Raw genomic sequence first — 17,406 nt, forward strand, 5'->3', positions numbered from 1 at the left:
GGTGTCGAACTCAATCAGAGAAGGGGCCAAAATCTAAAATCCAGCCTAAATCGCGGGCCGAATGGTTTACTGAACAGTCATAAACTGTCATTGTGATGGAAACGCAGCGGAGTGCAGTGATGACAGCGCGGTGCGGGCCACATTGCAAGGCCTGGCGGGACGGATTTGGCCCGCGGGCCTTGTGTTTGACACATGTGCTTTAAGCAATGCATGTGAATAGTATATGATCAATGGTAGTAAATATCAATTTGAGAATATGTGAATGTGTTACATATATTAGCATAATAAACAATTTTTGTCATGTTCCATGTTAGGTTACATTTTGGTTTATCCTTTGGTTTAATGTTGTATTTTCTTGTTTTTCCTGGGTTTTCTAACTTTGGAACCAAATTGCAAAGCCATTGCAAAGAATGGATCTAAAAATTTGAAAACTTTGAATGTAGTATTCCCCTAGAAAACACTCTAGTAATAGCATTAAAATACTAAGTGAGGTGCTTTCCCTTTGGGAGTACGACTGCACCTTTCCAGGCCTTTCTTTCCACCTGCCCCCTTGTTACCTTTACCCTTCTCTCTCCTAAACTCCAAGCACCTGTAACTTGTTTCCTGAGCCCATTTCTAAACTTACTCTTATAGTTTGGAAAAAAAACAAAACCCAAACTAAGTGAAATAAGCCAGTCAGAGAAAGACAAGTACCATATGATTTTACTCATATGTGTAATCTAATGAACAAAATGAACTAATTAGCAAGATAAAGACAAATTCATAGATAGAGAACAGCTGACAGCTGTGAGGGGAGAAGATGCGGGGAAGTGAAGAGATTGAGCAAAAATATAATTTTTACTTATTAAATTTTTAATAGGATATTAATTTTAAATGTTTTACATAGTATTACTGTAAATAGAAAATTGTTCTTAAGCATCTAAAACAGGGTTTCATTTTAACCTGTGCCGGGCCAGCACAGCCATGGGTGAGCCTGAGGAGGGGCAGTGAAGGATTAAAGAAGACAAAGAGAATACAGCTGGGGCTCAGCGGAGAGGACACAGAAAGATCCAGCCTGCAAGCTGGGGCTTTATTTTATAGTAACCAAGGAAGTGGTCAACATGTTTACAATGTTCTTGTGAGTTTCACTTGTTTTGGCAGCTCTTGCTGCACCTCCCACAGCCCATTAGCTACCTAGGAAGGAACTAGGGAGGGCGATAAGGTTAAACTTACTTATGCTAAGAGGGCTCTGCCCTCCAAGCTGGGACTTGTTTGTGATCCTGCCACAGGTCAGTCTGAGGCTTGTCCTTATAGCCATTCTCTACATCTTTTTTTTTAAGCTACTATAATAAAGTAAAACTTAAACATCAAGAACAAAGCTCTGGCTATTAAAACAATAACAAAACAATGCTAATGCAAAAAACCAAACTACAGACATAATAACATTTTAAAACTTGAACATCAAGAACAAAACTCTATTAAAATAATAACAAAACAGTGCCAATGCAACACAGCAATCAAACTACAGACATGTTAACATTTTCAGCTACAAAATGAGTTTCTTTTTCTGCTGGTGTGTATATTTACTCAGAGTCCTCAGACTTGGCTGTGCAAGACTTAACAGAAGACTGGCAGCTAACCAATGCTAACAGAGCCAGAAACGTGGTTGAGGGAGTAGCTTCCACTTCTTGCTTTTCTGCCATCTGCTGGGCCTCAGGTGTTAACTTTCTTCAGCTGACCCCATGTTGGCACCTCAGCCCCTTGCATAGTCTTCATTTTCTTCTAGATTGCTGTCATTGGGGCAACTCTCAGTCTTTTGAACAAAGGGACAAGGAGCTTCTCTGGGTTTATTGTGACGACACACGTAATGCTCTGGCACCCAAATTGGCTGTGCTTGTCCTGGAAAGAGACAAAACACAACCTCTTGCCCACATCATTACTGAATCTGGTAAAACTCTTGTCTGGTTTGTGCATTCTTCCACAAGGCTAACTGGCGGAGGCTATTGCTCTGGAGGTCTGATGCCTTTTGGCCACTGTATAACTCTGCATCATAATTCAAAAAATTTAACACATAATATCATTCTCTCCCTTTTTGTTTTGGTAATTGCTTTTTAAGAGTAGAATTGGCTCTTTCTGCTATTGCCTGACCTTGAATTTGTGCTATTTTTGTTTCTGATAAGACCTGATTTATAGTATTAATTGTGCCATTACTTTAATTTCTCTAGTATAGTCCTGACCTATCACCCCAAGGAAACTTGAAACCCTTTCAATGCTAAACTGCTTAAAATTAGTTTCATCAAGCCCGCGGGAAGGGGACATACATTCCCATGGCACATATTGGTAGGTGGGACAATGTCCAATCCTGCGCTTACATGTTAACATTTTTAAAAGGTTTCAAACAGTTGGCTTTGGGACTGAGTGGGCTAGAAAGGCTGCAGTGGGGTCAAGGATAGGCCCCTACTGTTTGGAGTTTCCCTGACTAGGGGGCATTGGTTATCATCAGCAGTAGTCTTGGAGTGGCATTCATTTACCCAATGCTTTCCTCTCCTGCATCTTGGACATAGTCCAGGATGCTTGTTTCCACTCCCTGTAAATTTTTTACTTCAATTTCTAGCATTACAGTCTTTAGTAGCAAAATGCCCTAGTTTACCACAGATAAAACATATTTTTCTACTGACAAGCGCACATCATCTCTTTTAATGCAGCAGCTAATACTACTACTTGAACATAAGGCTGGTCCAATGTCAGCACAAACATGGATAAAATACTTCCATTATAAGTAATCTCCAAGTGAGAGACAATCCTTTGTGATAGTATTAAGCCTCTGGTAACCTTCCAATATCCTAGTTCCCCTGCCACATTCATCCATTCTCTTTTGGGAGTGGGCTTTAGGCAGTCCTGAATCATGGACCACAGACTGAAAGTAGGGATAAGAATTTTCCCTGAGCCTAATCTGGTTTGGCTCAGTGGATAGAGAGTCGACTTTTGGACTGAAAGATCCCAGGTTCAGTTCTGGTCAGGACATGTGCCTTGGTTGTGGGGACATCCCCAGAGTGTGTGTGTGTGGGGAGAGAATGCTGGAGGCAGCTGATCGATGTTTCTCATCAATGTGTCTGACTTTCTATCTCTCTCCCTTCCTCTCTGTAAAAAAATCAATAAAAAAAAAATTTTTTTTTAAAAGATTTTTTCCTGAGCCCTAACTGGTTTGGCTCAGTGGATAGAGCATCGGCCTGCGGACTGAAGTGTCCCTGGTTTGATTCCGATCAAGGGCATGTACCTTGGTTGCAAGCACATTCCCAGTAGGGGGTTTGCAGGAGGCAGCTGATCGGTGTTTTTCTCTCCTCAATGTTTCTAACTCTATCCTTCAATAAAATATATTTTAAAAGAATTTTCCTTGGGCCTTCAACTATATAACGATCTCTAAGTTATTTTCCTACATTCTCTCATCTCTCTACATTTACCTTTGCTTCCTCAGGAAACCATGGGCAAGTTTTATTTACAAAATCCAACAAATTGAGAAGCTGTTGCTACCTCACAGAACAGCCCCATGCTTGGAGCATAGCCTTATATATAAATTATTTTCCTGCGATCCTGGATTTCCCATATTTTACACCTAGCTATTACTAAACTGTGCTCCTTACCTTACTTTTTGATTTCTGCACATGCTTTACTGGAGCGTCCTATCACCTTGCAATTGTCGTTCCCTCATACTCAGGCCCCACGTTGGGTGCCACATGTGCCATGCCAGCACGACCAAGGGTGAACCTGAGGCGGAGCATGAAGGATTAAAGAAGACAAAGAGAATACAGCTGGGGCTCAGCGGATCTCCCATGCCTGGATGAGGACACACAAAGATCCAGCCTGCACGCTGGGGCTTTATTTTATAAGCGGAGAAAAACAAGGAAGTGGTCAACACAGTTACACTTGTTTTGGCAGCTCTTGCTGCACCTCCCACAGTCCATTAGCTACCTAGGAAGGAACTAGGGAGGGTGATAAGATTAAGCTTACTTATGCCAAGCTGGGACTTGTTTGTGGCCCTGCTACAGGTCAATCTGATGCTTGACCCTATAGCCACTACCAAAATAACCAAAAACCTCTTTTCAGAATGTCACATATTACAAAACAAGCTCTATCCTATGTAATAATAGAGGAATATGCAAATTAGCTGGGATGCCGTATTTAATGAGTGAACAGCGTGGGGACCTGAGGCTGCATGGCACCTGGCTTGGGCGAGGGACCTCAGGTCATGACCCTGTCCTGAGGCTTGAGGATCTCGGGCCACGACTTCCACCTGGCAGGGTTTGATGGAGGACTTCAGGCCACACCCTTCGGATGGGCAGGGCTTGATGGGAAAATTCAGGCTGCGCTGCCCTCCCCCCATCCACCTGGCTGGCCTTGACAGGAACTCAGGCCACACCCTGTGCCCAGCGGGGTTTAATGGGAGGCCTCAGACTGTGCTCTCCCCACCTGGCAGGGCTTGATGAGGACCTCAGGCCATGCCCTCTGCCTGATGAGCCTTGATGGGGACCTCAGACTGTGCTGCCCCTGTGCTGGGATAGGGGACCTTGGGCCATGCCCCTGGTGGAGCTTGACAGGGGGACCTCAGGCCACCCTCTCGCCTCAGCACTGGGCTGGGGGACCTGAGGCTGTGCCCCGCACCTGGCGGGACTTAATGGGAGATCTGAGACTGCACCCCCACCTGGCACTGGGCTCGGGACCTGAGGCTGCACCCCATGCCTGGAGGGGCTTGAAGAGGGTGGAGCTGGACAGGTCTGGGTCTCCTGCATTTTTGGAGCATGTGTGGGTGGTGGGCAAGGACTTGACTCTAGGTCCTGCGGCATGCCCCAGACTCTCAAAGGAGGGAAATTTTCATATACATCTTACTAATTTTTCATCTCTGACACTTCTATTATAAAGGGCAAATGGCAATATTAAAATATTTCCTCTAATTCCCGTCCAGTGTGCTTGAATTTGGTGCACTGGGCCACTAGTAGTAGCATAAGATTAGGAAACCCAGAATTGTGTTTGAGACTTGGCTAATAGGTATTTGGTCTGGAGTTGGCAAAAATATAGAGAAGAAAGGAATCATTCTTGGATTGCTGTTGTATTACAGAATAGTAAGGTACCTGCTCTGTGGAAAAATGAATTTTATGTTTCCTTATATGTTTGTTTACTTACAGGTCCTCCTCCTATCCCTGCAGAACCTGCTGCTTCACCTGAACCAGCATACGTTTCAAAGGTGCATTATGGTAGGAAGTTCTTTATGTGTTCCTTTTTACAGAGTAATGCAATTAAAAATGATAACATAATTAAAATATGCAGAAATATGAAAATATACATCAGTATTTTATCATTCAAACCTAGCATATTTCCACAAAGAGGAAAATTTCACATGCTGCTAAAAATTAGAGAAATGGGGAATGGAGAAGAAAGATGGAAGAAATGCCTTTTTCCTAGAAGGTGATAGTTCATCAGTTTCGTGTAACTACTTTTTTGAGAATTCTTTGCTTTGGTGGGCTTATTCTACATAATAAAGAGATAATATACAAATTGACCATCACTCCAACACACAAGATGGCCACCCCCATGTGGTCAAAAATGGGCCGCCACCATGTAGACACAAGATGGCCAGCAGGGAAGAGCAGTTGGAAGCGATCAGGCCAGTTAGGGGCATCCAAGCCAGCAGGGGAGGGCAGTTGGGAGGGACAATGCCTGCAGGGAGGGTCATTGGGAGGGACCAGGCCTGCAAGGGAGGGCAGTAGGGGGTGATCAGGACTGCAGGAGAGGACAGTTGGGGGGACCAGGCTGGCAGGGGAGGGCAATTGGGGGCAACCAGGCTGGCACGGGAGGGCAATTAGGGGAAACCAGGCCAGTAGAGGAGGACAGTTTGGGACAATCAGACCAGAAGGGGAGCAGTTAGACGTCAATCAGGTTGGCAGGGGAGTGGTTAGGGGGTGATCAGGCTGGTAGGCAGAATCGGTTAGGGGCAATCAGGCAGGCAGGCAGGCAGGTGAGTGGTTGGGAGCCAGCAGTCCTGGATTGTGAGAGGGATGTCCAACTGCCCGATACCTAAACGGGCAGTTGGACATCCTTCGAGGGGTCCTATATTGGAGAGGGTCCAGACTGGGCTGAGCAACACAAAATAACCCCTCCCCTGAGCACAAATTTCATGCACTGGGCCTCTAGTTATTAATGAAAACCAATGGCTTTCTGGTGCTTGATGGTTGGGAGATTCGTGTCAAATAGTTTATCCACATTTTTTATAGTACTTACTTGCCACTGAAACCCCCTAAAAACAACAATTGCAGTTGCAGTTACTCTTTGTGTGACCTAAGAATGGATACTTTTCTATGCATCTAATTTCTCCATCTGTAAAATGGTCAGAATAGTAACTACCTCACAGGGGTTATTAAGAGGAGTATAAAGTATTTAGATCTGGGCCTGGCATATTATAGATGCTCACTAGATAGTAACTTTTTCATGTTCAACATTGTGTGGTTGTTACTGTATACTAGGGGTGTCGAACTCAATCAGAGAAGGGGCCAAAATCTAAAATCCAGCCTAAATCGCGGGCCGAATGGTTTACTGAACAGTCATAAACTGTCATTGTGATGGAAACGCAGCGGAGTGCAGTGATGACAGCGCGGTGCGGGCCACATTGCAAGGCCTGGCGGGACGGATTTGGCCCGCGGGCCTTGTGTTTGACACATGTGCTGTATACAGTTCCTGTTAGGTTAGGAATCCCCTGCACAACAGGAAAGCATTCTTAATTTCTACATTGTCTACATCAGTGTTTCCTAAACTTCTCTCATGATGAGAATCACCTGGTGGAGTTGTTAAAATACAGATTCCTGAATCCCAACTAAGAAGTGCTAAACTAGAATTTTTGGGAACATAGAGATAAAATTGTATACTTAACTAGTGCTCTAAGTGTAGTGCTAAGAAGTAAAGAAGTGCTAAGCTTAGAGCACTAGTTAAGTATACAATTTTACCTCTATGTTCCCAAAAATTCTAGTTTAGCACTTGTTAGTTGGGATTCAGGAATCTGTATTTTAATAATTCCACCAGGTGATTCTCATCATGAGAGTAGTTATGAAAAACACTAGTCTACATCATAATAACACTTCAGATTTTAGAGTATTTGTAGAATTAAAATGAAAAATAGAAAGTCTCTTTTCTATATTTGGAGATTAAGATTTGAGAACAGTTTTATCCCTAATGCTTAGTTTCCCATTATTTTTGTAAAACAAAGAGGCTTTGCACATTTGCCTGCTTGTATGGAGTGAAAGATCAGGCCAGAGAAGAGAGGCACATTCGCAAGGACTGGACCTAATGGTCCTGAGAATCAGTGAGCAGAAGGGCAGTGAAGGGCCCCATCCAATAGCAGTAACTTTTTAACATGGCAAGGAGCTCTGGTCTTTCTTTTTTCAGCCTCTGTGGACATTTTTAATGAGTAGTGTGATAGAATTCCAGGTCAATGGTTGGCATAAAACACAGATTACTAGTACCTTGAAAATCAGATCGTCTGTGAGGAAGAAAGAGTATGTGGTTTATGGTATGTATAAGGAAACACAGGAGTAGAGTCAGGTTTGCTACCAGTTGGTGTCAGAAAAGGGAGAACAAACACCATCCTTCAAGTGTATGTTTAAATACAGGATAGGATGTTACCACTTTTGAAAAAAAATATTTTCACTTACAAAAATCTGAACAGCTCCTGCTGGGCCAGTTATAGAGGTTATCACTATTTCATAGCCTGTTTACTTGGCCATATTTCTAACTGTACCATATCTTCATAAAAAACAGTGATATTTTGGCTCTGAAGACAGGTTCAGTTTACTCACATAATAGAGATTAATTGAAATTAACAACTTAGAATCAAAGAGATGTTTTAATTCGCATCATGTATCATTTTATGTCACCCTTTATTTCCAGTAATTTGTGAGAACATTTTATTCCCTCAGTAGCCAAGCACACATTTAGAGGGAATAAGGAGCATTGTAAGACACACATTTACTAAGATCTGATTATGTTAACAACATAATTCGTGAAGGGGCTTGGTCCTCGCAGCCCCCACTTTGTTTGGAAGGTTATCCAAAGGACGTCCAAAAGAACGTACAGAAAGATGTCTGGAAGGTCATTTGGCTGTCCGGTCTAATTAGCATATTACAATTTTATTATTATAGATATTCATAGTTCCTGTAACACTGAGTAAGATCAAAAGGTGTATCTGATATTGCTAACTTACAAATATTCTTTTATCTTATAAAACTTTTTAATGTGTAGAAAAACAGCTCTTGGCAAACATAATTCTTGTCTGTCAGTTCTAATTGCAGTGTATTTTTCTATTTTTTATAATATCACAAAATAATTGTTAACTGTTTAGGATGTGATTAAATATAGCAGAGTACATTCATTCTACAGAACTAATAAGAGAATGAGGTGTGTAGCACAGCTGTATACCCTTGAATGATGTTCAAGACCAAGAAAATACAAAAAGTAGTGTTTTATTTTTGAAGGTGATTTATACTTACAGAATGTTTTTCAGAATATTCATAACAACCTGGTAATAGTGGTTGCATTTGGAGAAGGAATGATTACATCTATATACTTCTGCCAATTCTAGACCATCAAATACTCATTAGCGAAGTCTCAAACACATTTCTGGGTTTCCTAATCTTACACTCTCTTCTGAATGTATATCTCTTGTATTACTGTTTCAGTTTAAAAAAATAGTTAAGTTTTAAAATATCTCTAAATTGAATACTGCTTCTCTTGTATCTCTTGGTGGTAAGCAGAGCCAAGTCCTCCTCATTCATATTTTTTACTACATAAGGAACAAAACCAGATTTACACACCAAACATTGAAGATTTTGACCAATTTGAGTAAAATATATGTTAGCATGCAATTATAGTAATAATTTGCTTTTCCACATGGTATACTCTGTGATTAGTTAAGAGAACTTAGCCAGGATTTCATTCTTCCTCCTCCCCTCCCCAATTTTATTTTGTAATTAACTGTCTGACTATTCTTTTACTCTATTTAAAAAAATATATTTTATTCATCTTTTTACAGAGAGGAAGGGAGAGGGTTAGAGAGCTAGAAACATCAATGAGAGAGAAACATCGACCAGCTGCCTCCTGCACTCCCCCCACTGGGGATGTGTCTCCAATGCACATGCCCCTGACTGGAATTGAACCCCAGGACCCCTCAGTCTGCTGACCAATGCTCTATCGACTGAGCCAAACCGATTTTGGCTATTCTTTTACTCTTTTTGATAATGTGACTTTACCTGTCTTTGTCCAGAAGGGAGCATTAACAATATTAACAACAAAAAATTCAAGTTTTAAAAATATAAACAAAAACATGTAAATGACCTAATTGAAATACGTTGTATCCAGTTAGCAGAATATTAGCTGAGAATGCAGACATCACACTTTTATTATGTGTGCCTATACAGTGTGTGTGTGTGTATTTGTGTGTGTGTATACGCACACACGTATACATATTTTTTAATTCGTATCTGAGGGCATACTTTTATTGATTATTTTAGAAAGAGAGAGAGAAAGGGAGTGAGAGGGAGAGAGAACATCAATGTGAGAATAAAACATCTATCAGTTGCTTTTCACACTCACCCTGACAAGGGATCGAACCCACAATCATGACATAAACTTTCTTACATATCTCTATAAATTATTAACTTCTTCAGTTGTGAGATTATAATAAGATAATAGAGATCCCTGGGAGAAAGTACAATGCTGTTTAAGTTCATACTGCATTTGATTTGTTTTTCTAGAAAGGAGACACATGCAGTATGCAAAGATTTCTCAAATTGTTAAAGAAACATTTAATCAACTAATTTCTAGTCATTCAGAATATGTGAAATGCAGCAATTCATTGGCTGCCTTTGTAATCGAAAGAGGTAAGTCCAAATATTTGGGATGTGTTGGTATGTAGAAAAACTATTAATGATCTGAACTTACTATTGTAATATTTTAATTATCTTTGCTCCTATTGACAATGGTGTTTATTGATTTAAAGTGTCCTTTTCTAGTAGGTGTGGGTCATTAACACATAGGTTCTTAAGGTATACTAACCAGTAACTAATAGACAACTACAGAATGGTTAAATGCCTAACATTTTGAACAATAATTTCACAATTTAATAATCTGAAATCCAACTCCCATTATTACAAACATTGAGAAGGGTTCTATTAAAATCAACATACTTTCTTCATTATCAAGTAAGAAAATATCCTACCTAATAAAAGAGTAATATGCAAATCAACCATCACTCTGCTCTGCAAGCCACACCCACCAGCCAATCAGAGTGAGTATTGCAAATTAACCCCAACCAAGATGGCTGTGGCCACAGAGAACAGGAAGGAGGCTTTGGTTTCTTGGGCAATGGAAGAAGCCATGCTTTCCATCTGCCCTAGCGGGCTTAAGCCCCCACTCAAAGCTACAGTTTCAATTGTAGAAGGTAAATATATCCCAGATACCAGGGCCTCCACTTGGGGGGCATGGCCAGCTTGCAAACCACCACAGGCTCCTCACCCAGGCTGCCCATGCCCCAAGGGAACCCCCACCCTGATCTGGGACACCCTTCAGGGCAAACCAGCTGGCCCCCACCCATGCACCAGGCCTCTATCCTATCTAATAAAAGAGTAATATGCAGATTGACCATCACTCCAACAAACAAGATGGCTGCCCCATGTGGTCAAAGATCCTGCCTCCATGTAGACACAAGATGGTTACCCCAAGATGGCCAGCAGGGGAGGGCAGTTGGGAGGGACCAGGCCTGCAAGGGAGGGCAGTTGTGGGTGACCAAGCAAATAAGGGAGGGTAGTTGGGAGGCACCAGGCCAGCAGGGGAGGGCAGTTGAAGGCGATCAACCCTGTAGGGGAGGGCAGTTAGGGGAGACCAGGCCAGTAGAGGAGAGCAGTTGGGGGCAAACGGGCTGGCAGGGGAGCAGTTAGACATCAATCAGGCTGGCATGGGAGTGGTTAGGGAATGATCAGGCTGGCAGAAGTGGTTAGGGGCAGTCAGGAAGGCAGGCAGGCCAGCAGTTGGGAGCCAGCAGTCCTGGATTGTGAGAGAGATGTCCCTCAGTCTGTTTAGGCCTGATGCCGATGGGATCGGGCCTAAACGGGTAGTCGGACATCCCTCGAGGGGTCCCAGATTGGAGAGGATGCAGGCTGGGCTGAGGGACAATCCCTCCCCCCACCCCTGTGCACAAATTTGGTGCACTCGGCCTCTAGTTAAAATATAAAAAACTATGAACCCTTTGGTTTTTCTTGTGGATATTATGTGTGATTCCAACTACATTTTATATTTCATTTACTCTAATGCTATAAATTGATCATTAAAACTGTTTGGATTCTATATTCATCTCTGAATAAGATATTTAAGATGATATAAAACAATTTGAGATTTAGTTTCTATTAAGTCCAAGATAATAAAAATTAAAAACTGTTTTCTATAATCCAAAAATGCATGAGAATTCATGGATAGGAAAGACCTGATTGGGTTAAATTTTGGGGGGAACAGGGGAGACTTAAGCTGTATCTTTAAGGGTTTGGATAAATAGAAGAAAGGAAGATTTTTTTAGAGAAATTAGAGTCACACACACACAAAGACAGGAGGGAAGAGGGCAGCAGTGAAACACTGTGCATAACACAGGGATGGAGAACTTTGTTTCAAGTGCAGAAGAATATGTATGAGGCATAGTACAAAATAGTTAAATTGATAAGATGTTACCAGATTATGGAGTGGCTTAAAAGTTGGATTTAATGGGGTTGAATGTAAACTGGGAGATATTTTAACAGGGATTGAAAATGTATCCCAGTTGTTGAGAACATTAGTGTCAAACTCAGTTCTGCTACTTCATTACATACTTAACATCTCTCTGTTTCAATTTCTTCTCACTTCTTAAAAATAGAAATGATAACTTTTACTTCACTGAGTTGTTAGGGTTAAATATGATAATGTAAATAAATTATTTAGCCCAGTACTTAGTGTTTAGTAAAAGTTCAATAAGTTACATTTGTGATGATTAAGATAATTGATATTTAATCAATAATAGTAAACACAGTTCTTAAAAAACATTACAAGGATCAAATCTGAATTAGAGAATCACAGCTAAGATGGTTGTGATGGTATACCTACATTAGAGTTGAGATAGGCATGAATATGAAGAGAAAAGATACTTTTAAAAAACATTATTTGAATGGTATTTTCATATACACAGGGAAGCTGATGTGAAGTTGTGGGGAGAAGAGAGTGAGAGAAAAGAGTAATCTGGTTTTAGAATAACACACAGTCAATCCATACTTGAATATATTCTTAGAAACTTCAAATGGGTGTTCCTCACTTCCCAGCCAGCCCATCTGCAGCGGACTTGGATACACATTCCCTGTGATGGCAATCTCATATTTTTCCTGTGTTCTCAAATATCCCACAACCTCTCTTACATTCTTGCTGTCACCTAATGGCCTTGCCTCATGGTTTTTAATTGGGTCTATAAGGAGCTATCAAATCCAGACTTTGTTCTATCCTCTACCACTATATCTGTGTACTTCCCTGTTCTTGTATCCACCTTTTCTCTACTGTTGGAGTGGAGGAGGGATCTTTTCTCCTAAAGACTAATTCCTCCCCTTAAATTCTGTTTCCATTCTCCCATCTTGAAGAATGCCATTTTAAGGTATCCCCTCTTTTTCATGCATCCTCAAGCTTTATTATCTGTATGAAACATTTCAGGTCAAATTACAGAGCTGAGAAAAAAAAAAAAAAAAGCTGAATTCTTGGCCATACTATTGCCCTTTATTAAGTCAGAAGTTACATAACCATTCCAGAACTTCCCTTTTTACCACCTCCCACACCTTACTGGATGGAGCAGCTGCACTATCCACTCCTACCCCTCCTCTATCATTCTCCATCTCAGTAAATGGCATTCACCCAGTTGTTGAGCCAGACTAAAAATTGAAGTCATCCATTCTTTATCTCATCCCTAACACTCTAGAATTGATCTCTAATTCCTTTTCATTATATTCCCAAATTATACCTCAGATCTGATAATTCTTTCCTATTTAACCCCCATCATTTGAGACTCAAGTTGTTATATCTTACCTGGATTACTATAACAGGCCTCCCTAATTAAGTTTCTTGGTCCCTACTTGTGGCATCCCCACACAGAGGATGTGACCCACTGTGGTGTTTGTTGCCTTAAGTACCTTTGCCATAGTTTTTTGGTGAAACCCACAAACTCCTTAACATGGTTTTTGATGCCTTTTTCTCTAACATTATCATATGCCATGCCTTTCACTGCCCTCCACCAAAGCAGCCATACTGTCTCTCTTAGCCCAGGGTCTACATGAGCTCCTTTTTGCCTAAATAACTCTTTATCTCACCCCATGCTGCTTATTCCTCATCCTGAAGCTTACATTTCCTTTTCAGAGGGATTCTTCAGCTGATCTGCAAGAGATGCTATTTCTCAGTCACATGCTTGTTTCCTCCAAGGCCATTGTTACAATTTGTGGTTTGTTTAGTCTTTTTTCTATCTCCTATTAGAAGTTTCTTGAGGGTGTCTGGCTGAGCTTTTTATTCCCAGCACCTACTTCAGTACTAGTTAGTACTGGTTAGGACCTCAACAAATTTTTTAATTTAATGGAAGTTATTTAGGTAATTGCAAATGGGAAACTGAACTTTGAAAGACTAAGAGGAGAGATTTTCTGAAAGTATCAACGCTGAAGTGAAAGACAGAATGAACAGGATATTCAGAGACTATTTAGAGAAAAAGAGCAATGAACTAGTAACCAGGCTATATAGAAAGATCCCATAGTTAGGTGTGAAAGAAAAAAATAAGTGTCTTTTCTGAGCATATTCTTAAGAGAATCTTGATGCAGCAAAAGTAAATGGAACAAAACTACTGGAAAGAGCATAGGTGCTTGTTTCCTAAAATAAAAAAACACACACACAAAAAAAACAACATTTCAGTAGCACAAAGAAATAAACTAGAAATTGGTTTGTAAAGATTTTGAGTCGATTAAAAAATGTTTAAGGCACTATTTATAATTTGCTTAATACAGTTATAGAAGGGCATATGAAGTCTCTTAGCAAGCCCAATAAATCTAGATAAAAAAGAATAGGTGCATATTGGAAAACCAAGGATATCTGGTGATTATGGTACTCGTAAAAATTGAGATGAAAAATCATAATATAAAATATGCTGTTTTAATTAAGCTATTGAAGTATTGTTAAATTTTTGCTTATTAGAAGACTCTCAAACTTGTATTTGAAATTGTAGAATTATTTTTCCATTTTTTTCAGTCAGTATATTTTTACTGACTTTAAAATGGTAAGCTAGATTTTGAACCTAGGAAGAGGAAGGTCAGAATAACCTGCTGCTGTACCTGCTCCCCTCTAGCTGGACGGTACGAAGTTGTGGCTTTCGGCACAGGCGAGTATAACTACAGTCAGTGCATTAAGCCGGATGGAAGAGTGTTGCATGACACGCATGCTGTTGTTACGGCAAGAAGGTCTCTCCTTAGGTAAGTAAGAGACACTGTAAATGCCGCCAAATATTAATGCTTTCAATCCATGTACAATAAATATGTCTTTATTTACAAGTAGAATTTGACTGATTTGAGCCAAGGATGTGACAGTCTCTTATTTATCCAATGATCTGATTATTTCCATGTCACTTTTGGAAACCTTGTCATAGAAACTGTGATGTAGCTTTATTATTAAGACCTTATGATTCCAATACTAAGAGTCCTACAACCTTTTTAAGGATAAAAATATTATCTTTATTACCAATGAAAGTAATTGGAGAGTATAGCTTTAGATCTAGACCAAGTAGGGTTGGCAGTATTTCACCCCTGAATTAGCCATACTTATCCAAAGTAGCACCAGAAATAGATGGGTTTCCATTCTATTTGGCATGTAACAGAGTGTACATAAGGGCATATCTCAAAGAGAAAGAGAGAAAGGGGATGAGAGGAGAATGCCTACTTTCTTTCTCCAAACTCATCAGTCACTCCATTCCTTACAAGAGAGGCAGGAGGGAGAAGCCAGGTATGTTACTGATTAGAAATCTCTTATGAAACAGAAGAAATGGAAAGTAAGTGTTACTCCTGCAGTATTCACCATCTTTTGGTTCTCTTATCCCTGTGATTGGCAAACTGTGGCTCACAAGCCACATGAGGCTCTTTGGCCCCTTGAGTGTTGCTCTTCCACAAAATACCATGGCCTGGGCTAGTCTGTTTTGAAGAAGTGGCATTAGAAAAAGTTTTAAGTTTAAAAAATTTGGCTCTCAAAAGAAATTTCAATCGTTGTACTGTTGATATTTGGCTCTGTTGACTAATGAGTTTGCTGACCATTGTCTTATCCCATTAAACTTATTATACATAAAACATTTTAATGGAAATTTTCACATACTTATAAGTGAGAATAGGATAGTGAATTGCTAGAGTGTTTTTTGTTGTTAATCCTCACCAGAGAATATTTTTCCATTGATTTTTAGAGAGAATGGTAGGGAGGTGGGGTGGGATACAGAGAGAGAAAGAAACATCAATGTGAGAGTCACATGGATTGGTTGCCTCCTAAAAGAACCCAACCAGGGATGGGAATTGAGCCTACAATTGAGATACCTGCCCTTGATCAGAATTGAACCCAGGACCCTTCAGTCGTAGGGCTAACATTCTATCCACTTAGCCAGACCAGCTAGGAGTGGAGGGTTTTCTTTCTTTCTTTAAAAATAAATTTAACTATATGACTATATGAAACATGTATGTATCTATAATTATAAGGAAGGAATCCTATCGTATATAATAAAAGCCTAATATGCAAATTAACCAAATGGCAGAACGACTGGTGGAATGACACTATGATGCGCACTGAACACCAGGGGGCAAATGCTCAATGCAAGAGCTGTCCCCAGCCCACAGGCCCCAGGCCAACCAAGGCAGTGCCAGCAGGGGCCCCCAGGTAGCCCCACCAGTTGCCCCACATATTGGCCCTGATCGCTGGACAGGCCTAGGGACCCTACCCATGCACGAACTTTGTGTATCGGGCTTCTAGTAATCTTAAAAAAAGAAAGTTTGGGGGGAATCCATTAAAGCAATGCAACTCATTGTCCTCCCATCCCCTTAGTGCTATTTGTGTTATTTGACCTCTTTAAAGATGAGGTCTTCTGGACTTGTATGCATGCATATAAGTACAACCAATGGACACAAAACTTTGGGGAGGGAGGGCATGTATGGGAGGGGGCAATGGTAAGATATGTACACAGATAATAATTTAATTTAAAAAATGGTAAAAAAAAAAATTTTTTTTTAAATAAATAAAGATGCCTCTTCTGGATTCATTTCTTTACATGGTTGTCATTGTTATATATTGATGCTTAGTTTTTCTATTATTTACATATTCTTGATAATAGGATTAAAACATTTTAATAATCAGAATAGTGTTTGCTCCTGATTTGATTAGTAGTATCTTTTACAAGATCTGCTTCACTTCTTAATAAAACCCTGGTCTTCATTTTATTAATTAGCTGTAAAAACACCACTATGCTTTTGTGTTTTTATCTTCAAAATCTGAGAAAGAAAGGAGGAATTGATAGGAAAATGAGTCTTTTGCAAGATATGATAGCTGAGGACTCAAATGTGAGAGTAGAGTGGTAGTCAGGAAGAATTGTACTTTAAGGCAGGTCATGGGGCAGACTTGGCTCCAGTTCTCAAGGGACTGATTCTTCATTAAATAAGGCTAAGATTATTTTAGGAGTTCTTATCAATTTACATGTACAGTGCTCATGAAACATAGGAATATGATGCTCATTAAGATAATTACTTTTAAATTGTATAACTTGGTAAAGTTATTACTCGTTTTTTTAGGTACTTTTATAGACAACTTTTACTCTTCTACAGCAAAAATCCTGCTATGATGGAAAAATCAATTTTTTGTACAGAACCAGCTTCGAATTTACTCACTGTCAAACAGAATATCAATGTTTACCTCTATATGAACCAATTGCCTAAAGGGTCAGCCCAGATTAAGTCACAGTTGTAAGTATTACAGTTGTTTTTTTTTTAAAGCAATTGGGATGGCCACATCAGGTATTGTGAATCCCTTCAGCAGTAGCACAAGTAAATTCATATCTTACATATTTTTCTCCAGCCTTGTTGTGTTTTATTTGTAGACTAAAAGAGGGTACAAATTCTGTCTCTCTCCCTTCCACTCAATCTCATCTATTACTACTAATTAAATACAGACGTACTTCAGCACCTGCTTTTCTGTGCTATTGAAATAATCTCCTTTCTAGTTGGAAGGATTCATAAATGTTTAAAAAGTATGGATTTAAGCACTCTTCACATACTAAGGAAGTTAAGGAATGCATTTAAGCATGGAGTTAAGCACTCTTGACATACTAAA

At 40.0% G+C, this 17,406-nt stretch overlaps 1 protein-coding gene and 1 long non-coding RNA gene across 3 annotated transcripts in view; one reads left to right on the forward strand and one right to left on the reverse strand.

Moving 5' to 3' along the window:
- Positions 1-17,406, forward strand: part of ADAD1 (adenosine deaminase domain containing 1) — a 35,481-nt gene that overhangs the window by 3,944 nt on the left and 14,131 nt on the right. The window contains exons 4-7 of one of the 2 annotated variants that reach the window (XM_036425252.2): positions 5,160-5,228; positions 9,774-9,899; positions 14,402-14,525; positions 16,869-17,039. In XM_036425252.2, coding sequence (XP_036281145.1) covers positions 5,160-5,228; positions 9,774-9,899; positions 14,402-14,525; positions 16,869-17,039 — 490 coding nt within the window. The remainder of the gene's footprint in view (positions 1-5,159; positions 5,229-9,773; positions 9,900-14,401; positions 14,526-16,868; positions 17,040-17,406) is intronic. The other variant, XM_045576665.1, reaches the window with a different exon arrangement.
- On the reverse strand, positions 1,486-17,271 carry LOC118711848. The gene is made up of 3 exons (XR_004985847.2): positions 17,260-17,271; positions 12,575-12,581; positions 1,486-1,761 (listed from the first exon to the last, which is right to left on the reverse strand). It is a non-coding gene; the product is annotated as an uncharacterized LOC118711848 (long non-coding RNA).

The sequence above is a fragment of the Pipistrellus kuhlii genome, unplaced genomic scaffold (genome assembly GCF_014108245.1).
Source record: "Pipistrellus kuhlii isolate mPipKuh1 unplaced genomic scaffold, mPipKuh1.p scaffold_m20_p_8, whole genome shotgun sequence".
NCBI lineage: Eukaryota > Metazoa > Chordata > Mammalia > Chiroptera > Vespertilionidae > Pipistrellus > Pipistrellus kuhlii.